Raw genomic sequence first — 24859 nt, forward strand, 5'->3', positions numbered from 1 at the left:
GTGTGTGTGTGTGTGTGTGTGTGTGTGTGTGTGTGTGTGTGTGTGAGTGTGTGAGTGTGTGTGTGTGTGTGTAAAAAAAATCTGTACTTTTGGATCAAGGGATTCTTCAAGATGGGGAATCAAAAACAACATGTTTAAATTTAGCCAGAACAGAAACTGTTTGTGCAACTTCCTCAAATTCTGTGGCTGGTAGAATGTCAAGAGAGCAGAGGTGGTGTGTTGTGAGTTGTACATCAAACAGCTTGTTAAACAGCTTAGTAAATATTTTAGTGAAGCATTGTTAACATTTGAATGAGTCTCTCCAGCCTGCATTCTAAGTCTAAAGCAGAGTCACATCCTGGGTCACAATGTCCCAGGATACCTCCAATATATATCTCTGGGCCAGCCCGATCCGGTAAACAAGAAAGAGTCCGTTTTATTTAAAACAATAAAATTATGAGAGAGAATATAATTCAAATAATTAACGACGGTAGACCAAATCAGAATCAGGCTGATTTATTACTGCAGAGGGCAGTGTGCAGAAAGGTAATCATGGCAACAGTTACTTCAGATGACAGGAGTTTATAAAGTAGCGATGGTGAAAAAAGCTAAAGGATCGTTGGCAATTACTTATAACAGGAGGCAGTGGCAGAGGAATCCCTTGGCAACAGGCATTGTCATGCAGGCTTAGAGCAGTTAGTGGGGGTGGAGAATTAATAAAAACACCTTTCTCATTTGGGTGGTTGCCATCTGCTTTGTACAAGTGGGCTGCGGTCAAAGTGTGTGGCTGATAAAACTAGAACCAGCTACCAAGGGCTGTAATTCACTGTGCGTATTGAGCTTCAGTGCCTATGACTAAGCCTGACTCATTGGGACATTATGCACCAAGTGAGTTTTGGTTGCGTATGTGTCTACCTGGTTGACTATATCCTTCCAGTCCTTGATGAGGGTGAGAGTGCGTCTGCTGCTGTCTGTGTACTCCGTAAGGTTGAAGGTAGCTGCAGCTCCCCACAAGTCAAGCTCCCTCAGTGCTTCTCTGATCGTCACCTCTGCCTGAGCACGACTGTTCAGGTCCTGAATGCACACACACACACACACACACACACACACACACACACACACACACACACACACACACACACACACACACACACACACACACACACACACACACACACACACACACACACACACACACGCACACACACTTGTTAAAACACACAATTAGCTTCTTTTTAACACTAATACATATGTGCAATGTATGACTCGCTGCTGCCCCCTAATGGCCTTAGTCTCGTATTGCAGTAATGTTGATTTGTATAACCGTTTTTATCAATTGTAGTTCCATAATTAAAAAGACCAAACAAAATAAGAGTAATTTCACTAAGTGTGTGTCCCTATAGAAGTGTAGGCTTCAACCTGGTATGAATGAGTGTGTGCGCACGTACCTTGAGCTCCAAGGCCTTTTCTATGATGACCTTTGCCACACCGAGGAGGTCATTAAAGGTGAGCCTCTCTAAAGTCGTCCCTCTTGGGAGGTCAAGCATGCGGAACATGTCCAACCAATGGTCTTGGGAGAGGTGCTCCCCACGCACATACTTCAGCACTGGCACCACGTTCTAGATATGAAGATTGAAAAGTGTCAAAATCAAAGTCCCCAAAAAAATACAAAGATGTGTAATAATTAGTGGTTCCATGTCAGTATATTGTCCAAAACGCATTGTTGAGTGAAATAATCAATGTAGCCTCTGAGGTCTGTGTGAGGGTCTTGCTTGATATTTTTAGTCTTGTTACTGTATAATAACTACACTCGGACTGAAAAGAAGATGAAGATATGTTATTCCACCAGCTGTACCCTACTGTCTACCTTGTATTTGTCCACTTCTCCTTGCAGTTTAATAGACATGGCAGTAGGCTGCTCCAGCTTTCTAAGCCTGTCCTGCCACGTGAACAGAAATTCCTCAAACAGATACGTCTTACTCCTGTAAAACAGAAACGTATATAGTGAGTAGTGACAAATAAAAACATGAGCAGTTCAGATTAAGAATCCAAATTAAGCAGATTTAGATGCATGTACCACAAGTCTAAACTTAACCCCCCACCTGAATGTGATCCAATCCTCCTGGGCCTTTTCTGTGAAGCCTTGCTGCCACTCCTCATACAGACCCCACATCTGGCTGTACTCCTCCATGTCTCTTTTTGTCTCTTCTGCCAGAGAGAAATCTGGAGAACCCAGGTCAAAATAGGTACAGTCTTCCCTGAGGACAGGAGAGGAGAGGAATCTAATTGCCACTTTGTCCAACAGATGCATCAGATCCAAGAGGCACTTATCATTGAGTTGTGTTATTATCGAACTAAGAGAGCACACATTTTTATTATTTCTATGATTGTATCGAGACGCGACCCTCTGAAAAGCACAAAACGTATCTTGTAGGTAAAAAATGAGACTTCACTAGTAGATGAAGTTCAGGTCTGGGGAGCAGCTACTCTGCTCGGTGCCCTGGGCTGTAGTGTCATTGGGACGCTGCCATGAATAATATAGTATTTCTCATACTTTCTGGTTAGGTGTGTATCAGTGATAATATTGAGCTGCTTCAAATAGAAAAACATACAGATAACACAACCTTTCCTCTTGAGTCACAAACTTTTATAGTGAATCTGAATTATTATTAGATTTAGTTTGTAAAAATTCCACCAATATAAAAAAAAGAGTAACATTATTTTTATCATTATTATTATTAAGTTATTTTCTGGCTACAGTATAATCCACGTTTTGTCCAACAACAGCATCTTCTAAAAAGAGGAAGGCAAAAAAAACGTGTGCGCAATAAACTTACAGCAGTTTATTGCGCACAAGCTCCAGCTCCTGGAACTCTTCCTGCTTGTCCCTGATGACCTGGAGGCATGCGAGAAGGGCAGCATGATCGCCAGTCTCAAGCATCTCATCTTTAGGCTTCAGCTGGTTCCAGCGGGCCTTAAACCTCTCTAGATCGGCCCTGTAGGCGTCGATACGACCAGCAGCATTACTGCGCATCACCTCCACCTAAGATAAATAGAAAGGACAGGGAAAGAAAGATAAACCGAGAAAGAAGAGACTTTATATAAATAAGCAGTCGCAAAAAGCTGCTGTTACAGAACAGATTTGAAGCCATGATCCAACATGTGTGCATTTATGAGTTTCTGTCACACCTGATCTTTAATCATGAGCTGGTGGCTCTCCATGACAAGCTCCAGTTTGTCCCACTTTGCCCTCAGTGAGGACAGGGAGTCGAGGCCGCCTCCGGCCACCGCTCGCAGCAAGCGGTTCTTCTCCTCTGCACACTGGAACTGAGGTTGAATCTATAGACATACATGCAGGATATGGTGTGTAAGCTCACTTATTTCAATGGCATGTCAAACATTTGGCCCATCTCACATGGAATTTGAAGTGGCAGTCCGTAACATTTTCATTTTTATAATTGTCTTTTAAGTTACTACTGCGTCTATTAAAGAGTGAGTTAAAACAATGGCGATTGAGCATATGATCCACGCGCATGTACTTGCTGCTTGGCCCAGAAATAGGATCTCAACTTCCAAAAAGAACCAAAAAACTAATGGAAGTGAAGAAGGGCAAGTAATCAAGAAGCAAAGTGACCGTGAATGAGGAAAAACGAATCTTACGGACTGCCACTTTAATAGACAAAATATATAAAATGACATACAGCATAAGTGCCCATACATTAAAGGATCCATGCGTTTCATGTTATTGACATTGACATTAGCGGCCATAATGACTGGCAAACTGATGTGAAAATTCAGCAGGAAGTCAGCAAGGAGTATGAGACTATGAAACTATTTGCACAAACCTCAAAAATGTGTCATTTTCACGAATGTTCCCAGTCAGAAGTGTGTTTGTCTTACTTTTGGTTTGCTGGCTAATATCTGGCTATATTTGCCACTGGCCACACCAATCTCCTCCATGCTCTCTGGTCTAGCAGACAAGGCCTCCATTGACTCTGAAATAAAACCGTCTATAGCCTGGATGTGCCCTGAAAGCAAAAAAACAACATTTAAGGCACAAAAAGAAACAGAATTGAAATAAAAAAGACCATAGACATAAAATAATTAGATTTGGCTTGAGATTGGTATAAATTGCAATGATAAGATTACATTAAATATTGAAATTCTGACGCTGTAAAGGAATGAAAACAAAGTGGGTGGAAAAAGAAAGTAAAAGACAATGTGAGTCTGTTTTTACCATTTATAGACTTCTTGAGTGATGAGAGCAGATTGTCAAACAGCTTCTGGATGAGGTCATCAATGACAGCTTTTACTGGCTCACAGTTTACGGTAATACAGTCTACCTTCTGCTGACTGGTGGGAAGGAAGGACGAAGGTCAGGCACTGTGACTGCAGTAAATTTAATCCTGGTAGGGGGAACAATACCGGCTACAGCTACAAACTGCTAACTAACTTGATAACTTGATTATATTTACATGTGTTAATTATGTGATAAATATATATATATATATTAATATATAGTACCTGGGCAGACGTTCTGACTCCTTCCCTCTGGCTTTCAGAGCCTTTAAGTTTCTCTCCCAGTCTTGCATGGAGTTCAGGTGCTTCTCCACTAACTTGTCTATATCAACCTGGCCCAGCACCACCCACTCCTACAACACAAATGCAGACAGAATCACACTGGCTGCAGTGCATATTTTTACATTTTAAACGTTTCTGTGTCAACCAAAACATACACAACATAGATGACTCCCCAAGACATAGATGACTATACAAAAAGTGAACTAATAAAAAGGGGAGATAAAAGAAACGTCTGGTGTTGAAGGGCTTTCCCCTAGAATTTAACTATGCATGGCTGCAGATAGAAGGGAAAACAATGTAATTTGCTTGTGCTTTTAGGGTAGTCTTATAGGGGAAGTGGCTGAGAATGAAAACAGAGCTTCAGTATATAAATAGAGAAGTATGACTAATTCAAGTTGCATTATTTCAAAGATATAACTCCACTGAGCAAAAGGTGGAAAAAAGATTAACATTCATGTAAAATACTTAGACCACTGAAGCCAGGCTAAAATCTATTTAGTGACAAACGCTTGCCACAGAATGCAATGCATTCATTGATAAATAGTTATATTTTGTATAGTGATAATTACCCGATAAATAAAATCCCTGTTACACTTCTCTTAAATGTTAGAGATACTTTTGAAGTTGTCTAATAAAAAAATAGTCATAATCAGTATCAATGTCTAAAGAATCTGTTGTTCAGGCACCTCAAACTTGTGTTGTATAGCCTGCAGGCGGCAGAAGAGGTCCTCGGCCTTGCTGAAAATGGTGAGGAACCCAGAAGCATTTCGATCAATCATGATGCTGAAGATAAGCTCCTCCCCCTGGGCACTGACCCCTTTGAACTGGTTTGGGATTGAGATGAACCGTTTCATCTCCCTGAAATAGCGAGCTCGCACTTCCTCAAATGGAGGACGGAACTGCAAGCGGCCCTGCCTAGTCACAAGAATGAGAGTAAATTATAATGTTTATTCATAAATGTGCAGTTTAATTATAAAAGATTGGAATTGGAGGTAGAGAATACTGACTTGAAAGTGAGGTCTATGTGTATTTCAGGCAGGTTCTTGTTCAGAGCTTCCAGACCGGTCTGGTACTGGTGTTCAAGAGCCTTGTACAACTGATGGTTCCAGTGCTGACGCCATGCCCGCATGTCATCAGACCGGAACCCCTAAACGCACACACATACATGCATTTATTTTCCAAGGAGAGAATAACATTTGTTGCACAGGTTGCGTATGTCCCAGGAAAAGCTTAAAGCAGCTCTATTATGCTTTCCCTTAGTTTCTGACATATATATTGTTACGTCGGATATTCATGCTAAACATGACAAAAATGTCCTGTGCTGTGACGAGCAAAGACACTTATCACTTCTTACTGTAATCCATACCTGAGCCTCCAGAGTGGCAAAGCCAGTACGGAGGTCCTGAAGGGCATCCTTCCACCGCTGCTGGTGTCTCAGTAGGTCCACATTCATCAGTGTCACCACCTAAGAAACGTAGAGTCACCAATCTCCGGTTATGATTCCAAAGGAATGTGCTTGCAAAAAACGATTCAAGTGTTACCTGCCTATGTGTATTATTTAGTCAAATAACCAAAGTCAAAATATAACAGCATGCTACAACCTTGTCAATGAAGTCGGTGTGCCATTTGTGTAACTTCCTGTTCTCTGTGGAGAGTTTCTCAGCAGCAGACTTCAGCTTGGCAATGTAAACTTCCAGTTCTTTGGGGTTGTCCCAGGTGATCTGCAGTTTACCACCTGCTTCCTTTGACTGAGAACGAGGATTCTGAGAAACAAAGTCCAAAATATAAAACCAGTCACATTTCATACGTGACAAGTGAGCTTCTTGTTTAAAATACCTTGTTGTGTTAAAGGAATTTCCAAAGTTCCTATTAATTTCATGCCCAAAATAAAAATTTTGCACTGGCAAGTTATCTTCTTCAAATTCCGTTTTCTTAACATTACTTTTACAAAACTCAAAGTAACTATCGCTAGATTTTTACAACATTTAACATCTAAGACATAGAAGGCAAAAACAATCATTTCCAGCTCTGCGCAGTACCTTGATGACCTGTTCAAAGGCCAGGGCAAGACCAAGCATCATGGGTCTCTGAGAGGGAATCATCTGCTGGTCAATGGTGTTGTAGAAATGGGCCACCTACAACGCAGTCACACGTTGTTTCAATGTGAGCTTGTGACAAGTTAAAACAGAATGTATAGATTTATATTTGTCTTGAATTCCACTCCGACCTGTTTTAGGACAATGGCTTGTCTGTAGAACTTGTCTGCAGTATTAGAAGCCTGTTGTATCTTGGCTGGAATGGGAAAGCCCAGGGCTGAGAGCTGCCTGACCTCCCTGAGCAGACTGACCAGTCTGTCTGAATACTGGATCTTTAGCCTGCCGTCCACGTGGTCCAGCTCCATCACACGGTTACTGGCCTGGAGACTATACAGAGGGAGAGAATTCTAATTAGATCCACTCAAGCAACCTGACCTGAATGCTTTCTAGTGGCAATTAAAATGAAATGCAGTCTTGTTTGAACTGCAGTTTTCCCAACCTGATTCCTGACTTTGGGTCAGCCAGTCCGGACAGTATATCTCTTGACCAATCCTCAAATTGTTCCTGTTCATACGCCCTCAGAACTTCCAGCAGGTCATCACAGTAATGCAGGAACCCCTTGAACCCAGACAGGTCTGAGAGCAGGGCCTCGGCTATGCGAACAGAGTCCTCAACCTAATGGAAGAATGCAAGGGCAGGAATATGAAAGTAAAAATGCAGTCATTATTTGCAGTTGTAAAAAAGCTGTGGCTGGATGATCACCATCTGTTTAATCATCAGATTCAAACTCATTATCTTACACACGGAGAACAATGATAAGAGAGAGTGATTCAAACTCATTCTCTTACTCATTCTCCATGTGTAAAACTATTCGGTGGTCAGTCACATTCAGGATATGTGAAACATGCACAGTCATTCACATTCAGTTACCTTGTGTATGAGCTGTCTGACCCAGACAATTTTATTGACCACCTCTGGGAGGTTCCTGCCACAGAGTGGCCCAGACTTGTCTCCAGGGCCTCCATGGCATCGACTCTCAAAGTCAGTCTTCAGGCCTATGAAAATCAATAATTTAGGTCAAAGATGAGGAATAACAACACGTCACAACATCATTTTTACATTTCACTTTCAGCTTGAATTCACTTGCCGTGAGTGAGCAGGTAGTGATTCAGCTAAATATATATATTGCTTTTTTAGGGGCGGAGCCTTTCTGTAACAGGACTTTACTCTGTGGACACAGACACACACTCTGTTTACCACTAGGACATCTTACAACTCCATTAAACTTAAAAGGAAAAGTCGCTGATTGCAGACCTTGTATCCATCTATCCGAGTTAGGAATATAGTGTGAAAAATGCCTGTGGTGGTTACTGATGTTCTCTGTGTCTCTGGGGCCCAGCTACTACATCTGTTGTTCTTCCTCATCTGGGATGCTACAGAGAGAACTACTGAGTGCTCCTCTCAGCTTTGGTAGCCGTGGGGGGCAAGAGCATCCTTGTTTCCAACAGTGAAAAGGGCATCCCAAGATATGAATGCAAAGGATGTTATGGACAACAATCTTTTACAGTTTGGATTTGGCAGCCGGAGAGAGAGGCTAGCAGCTGCAGTGGGGGAGTTGAGAGAAGTCCATGGACACAGAGCATGAGCTGGGTCATTTTCATTTTATACATGTTGCAACCATCTCTGACACAGAAACAGACATGTGCTTTGAGGCAGAACTGTGTACCTTTGTTGTAGTCCAGTAGTCTGGCCAGGAGGGTCTCTCTCTCGGACTGCAGCTCTTTGCTGATGGTGGGACGTCTGATCAACTCCTTGTGCTTTTGAAACACCTGCAACAGCTAGACAACAAACACACATTTCACAGTTGCACACAGCAAGTTCCCACATCAACACACACCCATAAAAAGTATTTTACAACCAGAGCCGAAGTGTTTCCCTACCTGCTGTGGGCTGTCCTGTACATCAGCAATGTAGCTCTTCAGTCTGCCAGCAACCTCCTGCTCTGAGGGAGCCATTAGGCGCTCAAACTGAGCCACTGCTGCTCTCCACAGTGGCTACAAAAAAAAACATAAAAAAACATACTACCATATCGTGCGTGCAGGGTGGCACTGAGATTAACAAAAGTACAGACATGAGGTAAAAACAAGGTCATGGAGAAGCCTCACATACACATGCGCATTCACCGTTTCCAACAACTGACCTCAGTGTAGGGGTTGTAATGCAGCGGGTTGAGTCCAGAGAAGGGTTCAAACACATGATCTGAAGTCAGAGCCTGCTGCTTTCCTCCTGGCAGCAGACGCAGCAGTTTCTCATGAACCGTGCGCAGAGTCACCACCTGGTAGACATAAACAGGGAGAGAGTTATCTATGTCAAGCGTTTTATTTATGTCTTTGGTTATCAGACTGAAGGGAGTCAAAAACATGAAAATGAAAACAATTCACAACTAATTCAAAGATTATGTGTCTAGGAGTATGGGAGACATACCCAAAACAAAAAGGGCGTGAGTGTACTAAACTGACAAATGCCATTGTCACAAAAAAAAAAAAACAAGGCAGATAGTCCCCATATTTTTCATTCCATTCGCAAGGGAAATTATACAATTAACTGTAAAAAGAATGAGGCATATGTATGTATGTATGTACAAACGGTATGTACACACACAGCCACTAGAGGCAGGTAGTGTATCAAACATCATGTCCCAATTCAGGGCCTGTCTCCTTCATGTCAATACGTTGCTTAAGGAGTGTCTGTATCAATCCATGTATGGGTCATTTCTCCTTCCTTGTTCTGGTTTCAAAATAAACAGAGAAAATTGTGACAAAAAAAAATGTGACATTAACTCACAGACAAGCAGAAACAAGGAGGGGACAACTAAATGTATACTTGCTGATATACTGGATTTTAAGCACTGAATGTGATGCAAGCAGTGCACCACAATGTCATGTGAAAAGGAGAAATAGACACTATTGAACAATGTTTACTCCTCTACATTTACATTTAGGGCATTTAGCAGACGCTTTTGTCCAAAGCAACTTACAATAAGTACATTTGTCGAAAGAAAGAAACAAAGAAACCACAACTTATCATTGCCGATAAAGTAAGAGCTAAAAAATAGAGACAAGTGTTAGGTCGTCGTCTGAGAAAACTACGATACCCTGCTATAGGGAAGAACATAGAAGTGTTTGTTTTTTTTGGTGGGGGGGGGGGGGGGGGGGGGATTGTTAGTGGGGCTCTACAGAAAGTGTTTCTTTTAAACCTAGATTTGTTCATTTGAGTCCTACCTCATCCAAACGTTTTGCAAGGCAATGAAGGGTTTGCGGGCAGTGCTTGTTTCCCTTCCAAGGATGTGGAGCATGTCTCTTCCACACCTGAGAAAGACGAGGCAATTAAATGTTTTTCAGTGTTTACCACAATCGAACTGATGGTCTTCTTCTTTATTATTTCATAAGATAGATTTTCAAATCACCATCTACGTTTAAATCCATTCTTTCCAGCTGATTTTTTTTTATTTTTTTTATGCATACTATTTCCCCATTTTTCAATTTTCCATACCTGTCCAGTCAGGTGCTCACACATGACAACCCACTGTTCACAGACGGCAACGCCCATTCTCAGGTTCCCCCTCACAGATACAAATGGAACCTCAAAGATTTTAAGACCGCTCAGCTTCCTCTGAACATATCTTCCCAGTGCTCCACCTTGTACACAAACACACACAAAAAGAAAAGATAAGAAGAAAAAAAGCACCCAGACACCGTCATACAACAACATACAAACACAGGGAAAGTACCCATCTGCACAGAGTTACTCCACAATTGCCAAACTACTTTAGTTAAAGGCAATGCAATGTTTGTTATGTAGGATCTCTGTTAGTAACAAGCCATGTTCTGAATACAGTAGTTCCTGTTTACAGGAGAGTTCCTCGGAAAACAATGTTGAGGGATGTGCAGTTCATAAACCACATCAGTAGCTATACTTTGAAAGCGTAGGCATCTGGGCTTGCTCTCAAAGATTACTATGACCTGGATGACTAAGAATCTTTACAGACGTAGTAGTTAAATTATATTTGCAAAACAGTACACTTGACGCAAATATTTGTTTTCATTTCCTGGTTGTGGTTTGCTTCTGTGTGAGAGCGTCATACCAATTACATCCATGAGTCGGGCCATGCGTGTTTCTGGGTAAGGCTCAAAATCGGTCTGCCTCCAAACATCATCCAGAGTGTCTCTGCTCTGTTCCACCAGATCAACGACATCAGGCATAGACAAGCCATCAAGACCACCATACTCCTGTTGGAAACACAAAGAGACACACAGTTAGTTCCCACTTAGATCCCTGCCATGTCAAGTATCAGCTTCAAAATTAAAAACTGTGTGTAAAATAATGTAAATGCCAAGACTCACAATTACTTGAAAATAACAAAATGTACTGAGATATAATGACTTTGTTTAACCAACCCATCTGCAGAATCATTACTTGGTACAGTTACAGATTGCATCTTCATCTCAGTAATTGTAATTCACTTAGCAACCACCCAGTATACATGTAAAAACAACATCTAGTAAATGCAATAACTTATTTTTTTATGTAGTCTTGACACATAAGGGTTTTTCTTGCATACCTTTTGTATGAGTTTAAATTGCTCAATGAAGTAGGTAGCCCTTTCTCTCACACTGTTCTTCTCCGCAGACTCAGAGAGATCATCCCAGTACTGGAACTCATCACTGGGAGTCAAGATGCCTGCATGGAGCATCAAACAAATGGGAATCCTGTTTAGACATGTAATTAATAACTCTTTGTGAAAGGTGTACTGCCATTATGCACATATATTAAAAGTTCCCAGCGCTGTGCATCAATTTTCCTTTTATATAAGTATGCATACCGAGGACATCTTCGTCTGTGCGGCCCCTCTTGGCAGAGGGTTGTGCTCCAGACTGGCGGACCACTGAGCCCAGGCCAAGCTCCAGCTCACTCAGCAGGCCTGCCAGCTTAGGGTCAAATGCTGAACGCCAGTGCTCATCCTCGAGAGAAGTGAAAGAGAGAGACACTTTTTCTAGTTTTAGACTACATAGTCACACTCTCAGCTGCGGTGTTATAAATCCCTTCATAAAAAGTTACAGCAGAAAACCCACTAATTATGTACAGTATATTTTTTTATTATTATGTCAAGTTTATTTTAATAGTCAAAGACTACATATACAGGAAATGTTTTGCCTAATTCCAACTTGAAATATGTCCCACATGGCAGTTTCAGACCTGTTACATACTGATATTTGCTGTGATTTTTTTGTTGATGGTGTAGTCTAGCAGAAGCGTTAACCCTGCTTGATGTACCTACCTACGCTTACAACTTTCAAAAGCATCTATGAAATGATTTAATACGCAGAGACAGACTCACCTTCAGCAGTACAGGTGCAAAGACTTGTCTTACAGCCTGGTAGAGGGTGTTGATGGGAGACTCCAGCATGGATGACACAAGGAGGCTCTGGTGAATATTGTCTTCTGTGATCACCGTAGGATGCAGCTTGAAGAACACCAACACCTTCTCTCTACTGTTCCCCAATGCGTCAATCTGTTTACAAAACAAGTCAACTGGTTTAAGGTTTGGATGTTTACCTTAGGAGGCCTGAGTCAAATTCTTTCACTCGTGGACAAGGATTTTCTTTAACATTGTCACATGCTTTTAACATTTGTGTTACCTTGTTTGACAAGCGAAGGTCATTGTCATGTTTGCTGATGGACAGGACAAATTCATTTCCGTCGTCCAAGAAGTTATTGAGCTCTGGGCTGTCAGCCAGAGACCACGAAGGCTTTATCTCATAGAAGTTTCCAGCTGTGGTCAGGATAAAGTTTTTGCGAGCATCATCTGAACAGTTGGGCATCTTTCAGCTGCAGTGACTAATGCTGAGACAGATGAACAGAAACCAGTGTGACCACAGTTTGGTATAGTACAAGTCCTTTTTCAGTTTTTTTGGAGATTTTCTGTTTTCATAACTTCCTCATTTTGATACGTGTTGAAATCTTATATCCAGGATATACTGCTGCATCAATAAATAAACATACATACATGCATACAAAGCTTTCACTTCAGCTAAAACGAGCGTCGGTTACGCAACTAACTTTGTATTCTATACAAGAATAAAGAAGTAACATTAGGCTCCGTCAAACTACATGGCCGTTCAATATTTCAGGTTCACTAGCTATGCAACTAACTCGTTACTTTAACCGAAAGATTGTTGAGTACGATAACATGTAAATTAGTGTATCGGAGTGCTAACGTTACAAGCGCTATAACATCTCTGCTCAACAGTTAGCTCACAATACTAGCTTTAAATGTGCTAGCGCTGAAAGACGTTAACATCAGCGTCCAGCCAATTCTCTTTATTTAAAGCCCTTTCGTCTCTTTAACGTTACATGGGAAGGGCTTAAATGATAACATTCAAAGTAATGGTGCAGAATTATCTACAAGTAAGCAATGGTAAATAAGAACACCGGCTACTTAGCTAACGTTAGCTCGCAAACCCCCAGAATTACAGTTAAGCATGTTAGCTAGCTGGCTTGACAGCAAACTAATAGAAACCTTGGTTTCATACCGTTGTTACACCAGAAGTTCGACTTAGGGAGCTTTTGGTGGGTCAATTCATGACGGTAAGCTTTGGCAATATAATACTCGTGTCTCCAAGATTATGCTTGCGTGGTTACCAGGCAGCAACTACGTTCTTTTGTACCACATGACACAACGGGACTACGCAATACACTTACGTAATTTACGTAGAACATCTGCACCGCAGCCAAGCACATTAGGTCCTTTTGAGAAGCTCGTGGTATTCATATTGTTATTATTAGTGTCGTTGTGGGTTGTGAAATGTGCTCATCTTCAGCACCCACGGAAGTCGACTGAGAAAGAGATACACACCTGTTTCCTTTTCCTTTATTTGACAAACAAATAAACTCTGTGGTGAAAAGTTGTTTTTTCCAACTACGAAACATTTCAAAACTTAAATCAATTCTCTCCCTCTCTGACCTTAATACAGTTACCAACGCCTTGATTACCTCTAGGCTGGACTATTGCAACTCACTTTATTTAGGTATTAGCCAGTCATCACTATCCCGCGGCGCTTACAGTTGGTTCAGAATTCTGCTGCCAGATTGAGGCAAGAACACATAACACCCATACTAGCATCCCTTCATTGGCTCCCCATCAAGTACAGGACAGAGTTTAAAGTTCTTTTATTTGTTTTTCAAGCACTACATGGCCTGGCCCCCCAATACATTTGTGACCTACTCTCCCCCCTTTCCAACCCAAGGATTCTTAGATCCTCGAATCAACAGCTCCTGACCGTTCCCTGGTCTAGGCTACGAGGAAAGGGCGATCGTGCCTTTGCCATTGCAGCCCCAAGACTATGGAACAGCCTACCCACTTCAATTAGGTGCTCCTCCTCTGCAGCTGCCTTTAAGGCAAATCTAAAAACCTTTTTGTTTGCCCAGGCCTTTAAATGTCCCTGATGGTCTCAAGTGTGGTCTCAATGTGTGTGTCATTTTTGTTTGTAATTTTGTGTTCACTGAACTGTACAGCACTTTGGTCAACTTTGTTTGTTTTTAAATGTGCTTTACAAATAAATTGATTTGATTTGATTTGAACAAATAATAAAATAATGGTCTTAAAACTAGAATTTGACATATGCCCACTTCAAGACAGGGCTTCAATATTAGATAATAAAGAAGGACCTGATTTAAGAAACACACACACACACAGAGAGAGAGAGAGAGAGAGAGAGAGAGAGAGAGAGAGAGAGAGAGAGAGAGAGAGAGAGAGAGAGAGAGAGAGAGAGAGAGAGAGTATCCCTTGAAATGTAACTAGTTTTCATTTCTGTCACTGACTTACATACAGTAGATAGAAAGGATGCTGTTGGCGTCCTCACATCCAACTGCTCATTTACCCGACTGCACTAAATTAAAGCTTTGGGAAATCAGTATGATGGGTGATATATTTATTGTTTAATAATCACTGATATACCATATTTGCACCTACATTCAATTTCTCAAAACAGTCTCTAAACAATTCCTTGCTATTGCCTCTTGAATCATCAGTTCTCCTATCTGTACTAGGCCAGAGAGATTCACTGACAAACCTTTGCTTCATAACAGTCGCTAAAAAGAGGTGCAACACTTAGTGGAACACAAACAAATGTATAGTGCAGATAGACAAGCAGGTAGCTGATAGACAGTACTGCAGTGCTTTTTATTGTCTTGATATCATGTTTCAGGGAGCAGTTTTCAGACAGGAAGTCACTGTAAAAAGATGCTGGTTGTAGTAAATGTGAGATTGTTTTTGAGTTTAAAAATCCCCCAGAATAATGAGAACTGATCTGTTTAACTCGTTTGGACATTTTGGTTAGGATAGAGCCTTTCCTCCCACACACACTGCCCAACAAATTCCTGTAAGGCACCCTGTGGGTGTTCTTCTAGAGGTCATATGAAGATTTTCTACAATGCCTTTTCATCGTTCTTTTAATACAAATGCAAGTTATTGGTTAATATGTAAATAAAGACATGCAAATGTGATAGCATGAGTGATAATGTGCATTTTGACAATAATTCATACACACACTCAAAATCTGTGTTGTGACGGCCTAAATAGAAATAATAACGGTGAGTCACGGGCAAATGAGGAGGAGTCTGTTCTTTCTGGGTAATTTTGTTAAAATGTTCAGGGATACACACTACAGTTCAAGGGCATATCATGACCAACAGACTTGTTCATGGGTGTGTGTGTGGTCTCATTCATGCTATGGGTGTTTAATAATGAAACCTACAGGTTTTTATTCTCATCAATTTCCCATGACTTCATTGGAAAAAATATCACAAGATCAATCAAAGCAGCAAAGGAGAATTAACAAGGAGCTATGAAAAGACAAAAAAAAAAAAGAACATGGTGGTTGTCGCACAGTGGTAACAGTGGGTGAGGTAAGAACCACTTCATAAATATTTACCCCCACTTTTTGAATGGTGATTAATAGGAGATAAGTGGGTAATGATTATGGGTATGTATGACAGTATACTTATTTGAATATTGTGCATTAAACAAAGTGCTATAGCAAAGCGATCTGAAAACAGAAGTGAAAAGACGTGACAGCAGAACAAAGGACAAAAAGTGAATGTGAAACACGTAGCTGCAGAGGTGTAACGGGCAAACAACCTGTGGGAGTATACTGGATGTTATGCAGGGGGCGAAAAAACACACCGCCTGTATCTAAGAAACATTTTGTGAGAATCTGATGAGCTGCATCTGAGATATTGTGACATGCGGTAATTTGTGCACAAATTGTAGCACTCTCCATGAGACCAATCAAAGTGGGAGATGGCAGGATAGAGATATTGGCTGTGCCTAATTATTCTTACAGGGCCAAATGGCTACATTTGCAGCTCAAAAAGGAGAAATACATACATATTATGTATTGAATTATTACTCTAAATCGGATTAGATGACATGTGTGCGATTGCTTTCTCTGCTTTCACAATATAGGATTATTTTTACTACATTCCAGTCAGAAAACACTAATCCAAACTGATAAAAGGTTTGTCTACATAAAGAAAGTAATTGCTTCCACTTCTCCCCCTCCTGCCCAAAGTTAAAGTCAATAATAATGGCTGCCTGTCATGAAACTACGGTGAAGATCTTAAGTTCCTCTTCTTCCTCACTGAACATTCATTGTCATTCAGTTGTAACGTATTCCGAAACACATGATTTAAAGACACAGCAAGATAATGTTATGCACCACTGCTGATTACTGCCACGTTAAATGGTCTTACAAAGAATTCATAGGTCATGGTCAGGTGATGCTGAGCTGGTGATCAGACAGGGAAGTGCATGAAGTTCCTAATTTCCTCTGACGTCTCCGTAACATCTGCCTACACACACACATAGCCACACAATTCTGTGGAACTCTATGCTGCTTAACAGTTGAATCTCAGCAAAACAACTTACCATATTTAATTTTTTTTTTTTTTTTTTTTTTTTACCACAGGCCTTTTATAAGAAAGACATCATGACTTATGGCTCACTGTCGCTGCCGTGGCTGACTGGGAAACTTGAGTGTTATTAAATGTAATAGCACCTGTCTTTTATATGACAAGTCAGGAAGGCTTTTTCATTTGCTGACTGTGATTTAAAAAAAAAAGAAAAGGTTCTTAGAAAACTAATGACTCATTCAACTCCACCCTCCTTGTGTGAGTGTGAACAGGAAGTCCGTTCTCTCAGTCTGCCAGACCTTCAGCGGCCGCACAGCAAGATGGTAAGAGCTCACTTTTGTCCTCTCCTCTTTATCTCGTCTCTTTAGAAAACAATTCATTTTGTCGTTGTGAATAAGGCTATTGTTTTCTGTCACGATGATGTCATAAAGGAAGACTGTCTCATGCATTTACATAGTTGTCTGTAGGGAAGAAGTACTTGAAATGTGGAAAAGGAGCCCATGAATGTAGTGTATGGATAAGTAAACATGTGAACTTGTGTTCTCAAAATCTTCACAGGAAGAACTCGTTTTCCAGAACTAGATCGTAGAATGCAGCAGAAGTAGTTAAATACAAAACTCTAGTACTCTAGTACTGCAACATTTGACTATATTCCAATAGGAATAATATCTGCAAGTAGCCTATGCAGAGTTCATATAAAAAAATAATAATCATTTCCACGGCTTGCTGTGTATATTTGTGAGAGCGAGGGAAAGATATCCCATGTTAGTGTAAATACTGATTTCATACGGGACTGGTTTAAGTGACAATAGTGTTGAGGACATTACGGGGATGGGAATTGATAATGAAGCCATTATCCAGCGTAGAGCAGACTCTAAAAAAGAGAAAGGAAATAGAAAGTTGGTGCATTGTCTCTTCTCTTCTTGAGAAAAACACTTTCAGCTGTGTAGCAATCGAGACAAACCAACCACTCCTGCCACAAAACTCACCTCGATTTAATCGGTTTCACTCAACAAAAACGGACTCGAGGTGAGATAAGATAAAACGAATGTGTGCTGGCACGTGGTTTCACTGCTTTACTATTTGGAAAAAAAAGGGCGGGCAGGCGTTTGAATCGAAACAATACGGCTGGCTTCTGCTGTGTAAATCATGTGGCGTCATGAGGGAATTCCCATAAAGCCTGAGTGTGCAACTGTTTGATTGCTCCTGTAAACGTTGGTGTCATGATCACATATACTCAGCACCTCTCTGACAGTCTCAGCAGAAGAAAAGCTCTCATGAAGGCAGCACTTTATGCAAAGTTTTTGTATTAAATCAGATAACTGCTATATATAATATGACTTTCATATCTCTTTCGCTGAAACTAAACACCATTATATGGCCATTGGGAATTCCCTCTGATGTGGTTTCTGTTGAGCTGTTCTGCTCTTGTGGTGTTTCCCCTACCAGTCGATTCTGTGTATTTGTGCTTTAAATGCAATACAAGGAGCTTTTCTGGTAAAAGCAGTCTGTGTATGTTATTTTTTTCGCGAGTGTGTAACAATATCCTTAAAGACATAAATGTTTTATAAGCTTGTAGCCCACTAGACCGTAAATCTCAGGCAGTATTTGAATTGTGTTAGTTGAAGGCTGCAGTGTAACAGGGAAATACAAGGACAGGGAAGATAATACACCTTACACATCGAAGAAACAGGCTTTCTCTGACTCACTGGGTCTTTCCTCTATTTTGGTGTCTGTTGAAAACACTGTTTGGATGGGCTTTCCTTTGGGTAACAAAAATAATTTTCCATCGCACGACTGACGGGCCAATCAGATATTTCAGATGAGATTGCGTTTTGTTTGGGTTTACTGTATGAACGTAGGTTGCACAAAGTCTGAGAGGACTTAGAGACATTACAGAGACTTAGATTCTAGACTTAAACCTGAAAATGACCCACAGGCCAAAGATTCCAGCCTGATTACTGCTACTATGAACGAATTGAAAGTGATAATCAATCCTATCACAGTGATTCACGTTTTGTTTTTGTCTTTTCAACAGGCTTCACGTTGCAGATCACATTCTCTGTAAGTACTGCCGTTGTCTGTTACCTCATGCTTCTGAAAAGTCAGTAGTAGACATTCCAATGCTGTGACTCACTCAAAGTCTATAGTCCACGTTTGTGACACTGCATCTTAATCCAATGCCTTCTCTCTGGCACAGATAGTTCATTCTTCCATGAATTAATAGACTCTTTTCCTAGTCTGGTAATAAAGTCTTAAATTACACTTCTACTGAAGTAATCCAGCTGTTGACAACATCATTCCAACGTAGAGCTGTAAACCTAACAATAATATTAAAGCTGAAAGCGGTGCTATGCGCTTAAACACAGACATCATTTCACGTGGAGTGCGTGGTGTGCCCTGTGCCCACTATGTGGCGCTAGAGAACTAGGGCTGGAACAAGGAATACATTAAAAATGATGATGCCTGAAAACGTGTAGAGAATGTAGAGAAAAGTACAGAAGCAACAACACAAAAATGTATGACATGGTCATACATGGCCAACAATGTTTCCATCAATAACCCTCCTCACTCTCTGAGGGGGGGGGGGGGGGGGGGGGGTATTGATATGAAGTATCTCTTTATGCATAAAGTAACATATTACTACCTCAGAACTGTGTGTCAGGCTTCACATTAATCAAACCTTTGAGTGTGTACTTGTTTATTAGAGGTGGCACAGTCATCTCAAATGGACAGAGGAGGGCAAGTTCAGTCAAGAAGAGAAAATCTGGTTCATAGTGACACACTGAACCACTAAATCACTGTATCTGTGGGCCCAGGGCTAGGGGAGTTACCACATTATTACCTATTATTAAGTATCTATGCCACAGCATAACCGGAGTAACCACGTGAAATAAAAATGAACTTTCCTCCTGTCTTCCAAGAAACCCAAGGCTTTCCCTCTGGTTACTGGCATTGGTTTTGACGTGGCACTCTTCCGTCACAGGTGAGCAGTTTCGTCGTATCATCGCCTCAACAACACACTGTTATACTCGTCTTACAGGGGAAGCCGTTGTTGATCTAAATCATTTAAATGGGCACGAGTCATATCACAATGCCATGCTTCGTTGCACACGGAGTAAACACCAAACATATTATGTAATACAAAACAGCCGCTTTGAAGCTTCTTAACATTCAAATAACTACGTCAACATTTTTACTGGCGATTTAAATTCCTCTTTTTACTTTACACCACTGAAATATTCCATTTGACTGGGAAATACATCACTGTACAGAAGATAAAGACGCTTGTTTCACTTTAAGGCCCATGAATGAAATATGAGATAGAAAATGAGATATGAGATTAAACATGAGATACCTGTCCAGACACCCCAGACAGACAGACAAACTGGCTGGTGAATAAAGCTATAAGAAGTCAAAGACAGACATGTTGGAGTGGCCAAAAACACCTACACACAATGTGACCTTTTATTGCTCATTGTTACGTCACTTTCGATACTTTGACCTTTATCATGCAAATCATGAAGGGACACACAGGCTGAAAGAGGAACTGAGCTTAGTCTAATACGTCATGAATGGGCAGCAAATAAATGAAGAGTGTTGAAATAACTCTTTACTCATCATATAGGTTTATTTCAGGTCGAATCATAAATGGTTGTTAATGGTTTTGGCTTGATTCAGTAATACTATCAATAAGACATTTGTCCTCTTCTTGATTTTATCTTTAAAACATTTCTCCAAGATAACTTCTGTTCCATGGAAGGTTTCCCAGCATGCTATAATCCTTAACTCTTTGACTTCTCTTTTCCAGAAAGTCATGCTCCGATTCAGCTGAGAGGGGAGGTCGGTGGAAAAGTGGCCTTTCACTGCCCCGTTGACAAACAAAGGTCATTGGCGTTTTTGTACTTTCAGACGGGGGAGGACGTCTTTATAAATGGCTACCACGAATCACAGAACCTAACAGGAAAATGGCAGAACACCATACTGGATGAGGACTGGACTATACACATGGACAGTTTGAACGTCTCACACAATGGTGCCTACAAGTGCGCTATCCGGTACCGCGACAATGACAATGTTGTAACTGTAATAGGAATTAACCTCACTGTCACAGGTATGTGTTAACATTTAAAAATACATTTGATTGTTTGATTTTCAACCCTTTACAATGAGGGAATACCAATGTATATACATAGAGAATTCAGAGATAGGCCCTCGTCGTAGGTGAAAAATATATTGATTGCTTAGACTATCATTATCTGCATCACCACTTATATCTGGTGGGGATATAATATTCCCTATATTAACAATTGGAATAACACAGGACAAGTCAAGTCCTTGTATTTGATCTAATTTGAACACAGAAGTATGAGTATTTGTTCTGGCCAGCTGAATAAACAGGACTCTCATTCATTCTCACTCATTCAAAGGTTATTTGTCCAACCTGTGACCTTGGCCTTAGGGAGGCTCCATGAAAACCCTTTGCATCCTCATTTAAAAGTTGAATGGCACTTTAACTGGACACCAACTCACTGATCACCCTTTCTTCCTTCCAGCCAACTACAGCAAACCTGCACTGGTGGTGCAACGCAGCAGTGAAAAGCACAATTCCAGTTGCCTCGTCACGTGCACCTCACATGGCGGCTACCCGGACGTGGAGGTGAAGTGGCAAATACCGGAGAGTTGCACGGTCTTGAACAACAGCAAAGCCATCGATCGGGTCACCATGATGGTCAACCGATCAAGCACCGCAGAATGCAACTGCTCTGGTGGAGAGCTGACGTCCATCTGGTGCTCTGTGGGCAACGTCACCTCAGACAAGTTCTCAGTCTGTGAGTAGCTCACTAAACTCAAAAAGACCAGTCCCAATGGTTTCTCCGCCAAAATCTATTTTGTGCTTTTAAACCCTGGGAAGGTTTTTGGAAGTGTGAGGATGGTAGTAGACACAGCTGTGCTTTGACTTTAAATTCCAACATCTGTAACATGGTAACATCATACCTGCTACACGTTGGTAACATGGCGTTTAGCAGGTAAAATGACTTAGTTTAGCATGTTAGCATTTGCTTACAACAAACAAAGTACAGCTGAGGCTGGTGGGGATATCATTAGTGAAGCAGGTATTTGACCGACTTAGATTTTGACCAGATGATGGCACTAGAGGAGGAAAAGACACAAAAGTACATCCTCTGGGGACCATGCACGTTCTGTCAATCAGTCCGGTTCAAATTGAGTTATTGCCCAAGAACTATTCAGTTGCTCTGTACACTTATATATATGCTCTCAATACTCACGATACAATTTACTCATGGCAGGGTAATAATTGCTGGAAACTGCAGTGCCTAGCTCTTTTAGTTAATTGTTAACACTTCTAAAAGCGAAACTAAACGATTGTGATGTGCTGCTTTATATCTTCGGCAGGAACAAATGGGTTTGAGGCTGACACCCACACCAGGGTGGAGAAAACATTGAGAGCACTAACGCATTGTCATTTTCTTTTTTTAATGAGATGTGTTGAAAATGAGGAAAATACTTATTTGTTTTTGATACTGATAAACGTTGTTCTCATCTGAAGGTACACCCATAGAGCAACCAGATCCTCAAAATCCTTATATGACAGCAGTAGCCATCGCTCTCATAGCAGCACTGTTGGTCTTGAGTATTGTGGGGGCACTTCTATGGTGGAAGTGCAGGAAACCACAGAGAGGTAAGAACAGATATTAGGATCGTCACAATACAGGTGTTCTACACACATCTGCATGTCTGTTTGCAAAAATACAACGATGCAAGTGTGAATGACTCAGTATAATAGACAAAAAACTCATAGCCATTTCTATGTTGGCTTACAGGAGCAGTGGCAGTAACTACAAGTCAAGTAACTGGAGGACAGCATGATCATGAGTAAGTGGATGTTTACAATTTATCCTTGGGATACTTTTTACATTTGTCAGTAATGTCAAAATGGCACCGATAAGGAATTCCATGAACTGCCATCAAGAAATTAATTCATGAATTCCTAGTTGCCCAAAAAAATCTTTGTAACTTCATCACATCAAAAATCGAAATCTTGTAACCACAGATTCTTTTGTTTTTTTTCCAGGGAGCTAGTGATCCTCAATGAAAACAAAGAAGGGAAAGAGGCGCCCTGACTGTTAAGTCGGTGAAGAGGAAGGCGTGCTTGTTTTTTAATTGAGCCATATCTAGAACTAAAACAGTATCACTGAAATGTATGTTACATTTGACTGTACTGACCGACTGCGTACGAGCCAGGAACGACCAAAGACTACAGCAGTCTGGCGACCACACGCTGTCACCGTTTCACCAAAACACTTGACTTAAGTGTTTAAGGAAGTACTCCTTATCAGTGAACTTTTACGGGGAATGATCAAAAACAAAAAGGACTTTCCCAATCATTTGTGGTGAGATTGTTGCTGTCGCCGGGAAATCAGTCTCTCGGGGAAACACTTTCCTGCTCTGTGAGCGGTGAAAGCAAAAGCCCCCCCCTCCCCCCCAACAAAAAAAAAACTTTTATTTTACTTGTTTTATTTGTTTATATTATTGTTACAGTGACTCTATGCAGAAGTGGGATCTGTGACACATGTTGCAAGTTTCACTTTTGGACTGTCATTTTGTTGTTGCACTTTAAAATTGTATTAATTTAATGGCCATTGTAGAACAGTCAACATTATTAGTGTCCACTTATTATTTTTGAAATAATTGAAAGGTACTGTTGATCCCTAAATTTATCCAGATTTTTACTGGTTTTAGTTGGTTTTTTTACTTTAGTGTTACGCTCTAATTAGGTTTACAATACTGTTTTAGTAAATTTGTTCACTACAGTACAGGAAGTGTTCTGCAAGCAATAGATTCCAGTATTCTAGGTAAGGTGCAATATTGAATATGAAAAGGCAAACAAATAAATTACATACTGTGTGTGGAATTGATATTACCCGTAGGATTTAGATTTTTTTAAACTTTGCAATTCTGACATTTTTTCCCTCAGGTGACTGTTCTCATATGAACTATTATTTATTTTTTCTTTATTTTTTCTTTCTCAATATAATTTAACCTGTTTACACAATTGTATGTATTATTCATCCTTCCTCGCTGAGAAAGGATGTATAATACCCCAAATTAATTATTCTGAGTCAGAATTATCAAATAATCTCAAAGGGCTGCTTTGTTTTTTGTTTGTTTTTTTTTATCTGTAAAAAAGCACTTATCAGGCCATGTTATGTTGTTTGTGTTTCACATAATTTATAAATAAATCTAATTTTCATTATTTTGAACTCAAATATAATATGTTCAAATTTGCCTTGTTAAGCACTTTGTGACTTGTGTCTGTGAAACGTTTTACTTACTTAAATATAACATATATTACACTTGTGTATTTTTTTTTTTTTTTATTGTACTGTAGGAGAATTACTTTCACACTTTCATTATATGTTCAGAATATTGTGTTTGAACTGCTGCAACAGATTAAACCGTTTTAAAACTGGCCACTAGATGTCACACAAGCACCACAGAGTCAAGACGGATCTCCTGCTGCTGTCATGGCTGGTGTTGTGTGTTAAACATCTGAAGTCTCTAATATTAATGTACCGCATTATCTGACTTGGAGAATGAAACGATACTAAGGGGAATTTACAGCAATTAAGCACAATCCCTCTTTTTTTTATCAGGGATAAATTAGGACTTTCTGACCTCAATATGTGCAAGGAGAAGGATGAGAAACAAGAGCAGGAAAGGGGAGAGGATTGTAGACAACATCAAAGAAGGGAGGAGAAGAGGTGCTCATATGAATGAATTGAGTCTACGAGAGAGGAGACAAGGGGATGTCCTGTCTAACATTATAGATGTACACATTGCAATAAACTGTCCTTCTGTATATACATCTCTGTCTCTTGCACCCAGTCTCCTTCACCTTCTTTGCACTTTTTATCACAGCATTCCTCTTCATCGCTCGCGTTCTCTCTGTCTCATGAGTCACAGTGACAGGCTGTCAGTCCTCCTCTCTGCCCCGTGTTTACATTGGGCAGCAGAGCAGCACCAGGCTGGTTGCACTTCAGGAATGTAACCCCCAAGGTCTCTGCACCCCCCCCCCCCCCCCCACATCTATCCTCCCCATATTTTTCTTTCCCTTCATCATTTCATTCCCTCGTTACACAAATTCACTCCTTCCCCTTCTCCTCACGTTCCTTCGTCCATCATTTCCCTTCTACTCCTCTCCTCCCTCTAATTACCCCCCATGAGCTCCCCTCCTCTCCTTCTGCCACCTCTCTCTCCTCTCCTCT

The 24859-nt window shown here is 40.7% G+C and overlaps 2 protein-coding genes across 6 annotated transcripts in view; one reads left to right on the forward strand and one right to left on the reverse strand.

The window, feature by feature from the left end:
• dync2h1 (dynein cytoplasmic 2 heavy chain 1) overlaps positions 1 to 13296 on the reverse strand; it is a 97281-nt gene extending 83985 nt beyond the window's left edge. For 4 of the 5 annotated variants that reach the window (XM_084019150.1, XM_084019148.1, XM_084019149.1 and 1 more), the window contains exons 1-28: positions 13190 to 13296; positions 12296 to 12500; positions 11995 to 12168; positions 11479 to 11617; positions 11218 to 11336; positions 10741 to 10885; positions 10149 to 10294; positions 9878 to 9964; positions 8797 to 8931; positions 8537 to 8650; positions 8323 to 8434; positions 7527 to 7651; positions 7096 to 7271; positions 6788 to 6983; positions 6600 to 6695; positions 6162 to 6323; positions 5927 to 6025; positions 5568 to 5707; positions 5247 to 5475; positions 4504 to 4631; positions 4217 to 4332; positions 3880 to 4007; positions 3169 to 3318; positions 2817 to 3022; positions 2082 to 2237; positions 1847 to 1961; positions 1428 to 1598; positions 895 to 1053 (exon numbers count right to left, since the gene is read on the reverse strand). In XM_084019150.1, coding sequence (XP_083875276.1) covers positions 895 to 1053; positions 1428 to 1598; positions 1847 to 1961; positions 2082 to 2237; positions 2817 to 3022; positions 3169 to 3318; positions 3880 to 4007; positions 4217 to 4332; positions 4504 to 4631; positions 5247 to 5475; positions 5568 to 5707; positions 5927 to 6025; positions 6162 to 6323; positions 6600 to 6695; positions 6788 to 6983; positions 7096 to 7271; positions 7527 to 7651; positions 8323 to 8434; positions 8537 to 8650; positions 8797 to 8931; positions 9878 to 9964; positions 10149 to 10294; positions 10741 to 10885; positions 11218 to 11336; positions 11479 to 11617; positions 11995 to 12168; positions 12296 to 12478 — 3906 coding nt within the window. In that variant the 5' untranslated portion in view covers positions 12479 to 12500; positions 13190 to 13296. The remainder of the gene's footprint in view (positions 1 to 894; positions 1054 to 1427; positions 1599 to 1846; positions 1962 to 2081; positions 2238 to 2816; positions 3023 to 3168; positions 3319 to 3879; positions 4008 to 4216; positions 4333 to 4503; positions 4632 to 5246; positions 5476 to 5567; positions 5708 to 5926; positions 6026 to 6161; positions 6324 to 6599; positions 6696 to 6787; positions 6984 to 7095; positions 7272 to 7526; positions 7652 to 8322; positions 8435 to 8536; positions 8651 to 8796; positions 8932 to 9877; positions 9965 to 10148; positions 10295 to 10740; positions 10886 to 11217; positions 11337 to 11478; positions 11618 to 11994; positions 12169 to 12295; positions 12501 to 13189) is intronic. The other variant, XM_084019147.1, reaches the window with a different exon arrangement.
• A 3235-nt stretch (positions 13297 to 16531) lies between these two features.
• cd80/86 (cluster of Differentiation 80/86) lies at positions 16532 to 24445 on the forward strand. The gene is made up of 8 exons (XM_084019256.1): positions 16532 to 16891; positions 18607 to 18632; positions 19493 to 19554; positions 20380 to 20682; positions 21125 to 21400; positions 22141 to 22272; positions 22415 to 22466; positions 22666 to 24445. The coding sequence occupies exons 1-8, from the start codon at positions 16799 to 16801 to the stop codon at positions 22712 to 22714; spliced, it is 993 nt and encodes a 330-aa protein (XP_083875382.1). The 5' UTR covers positions 16532 to 16798; the 3' UTR covers positions 22715 to 24445.
• The last annotated feature ends 414 nt before the right edge of the window (positions 24446 to 24859 follow it).

This window comes from Eutrigla gurnardus, assembly GCF_963514095.1.
Source record: "Eutrigla gurnardus genome assembly, chromosome: 10".
Taxonomy (NCBI): domain Eukaryota; kingdom Metazoa; phylum Chordata; class Actinopteri; order Perciformes; family Triglidae; genus Eutrigla; species Eutrigla gurnardus.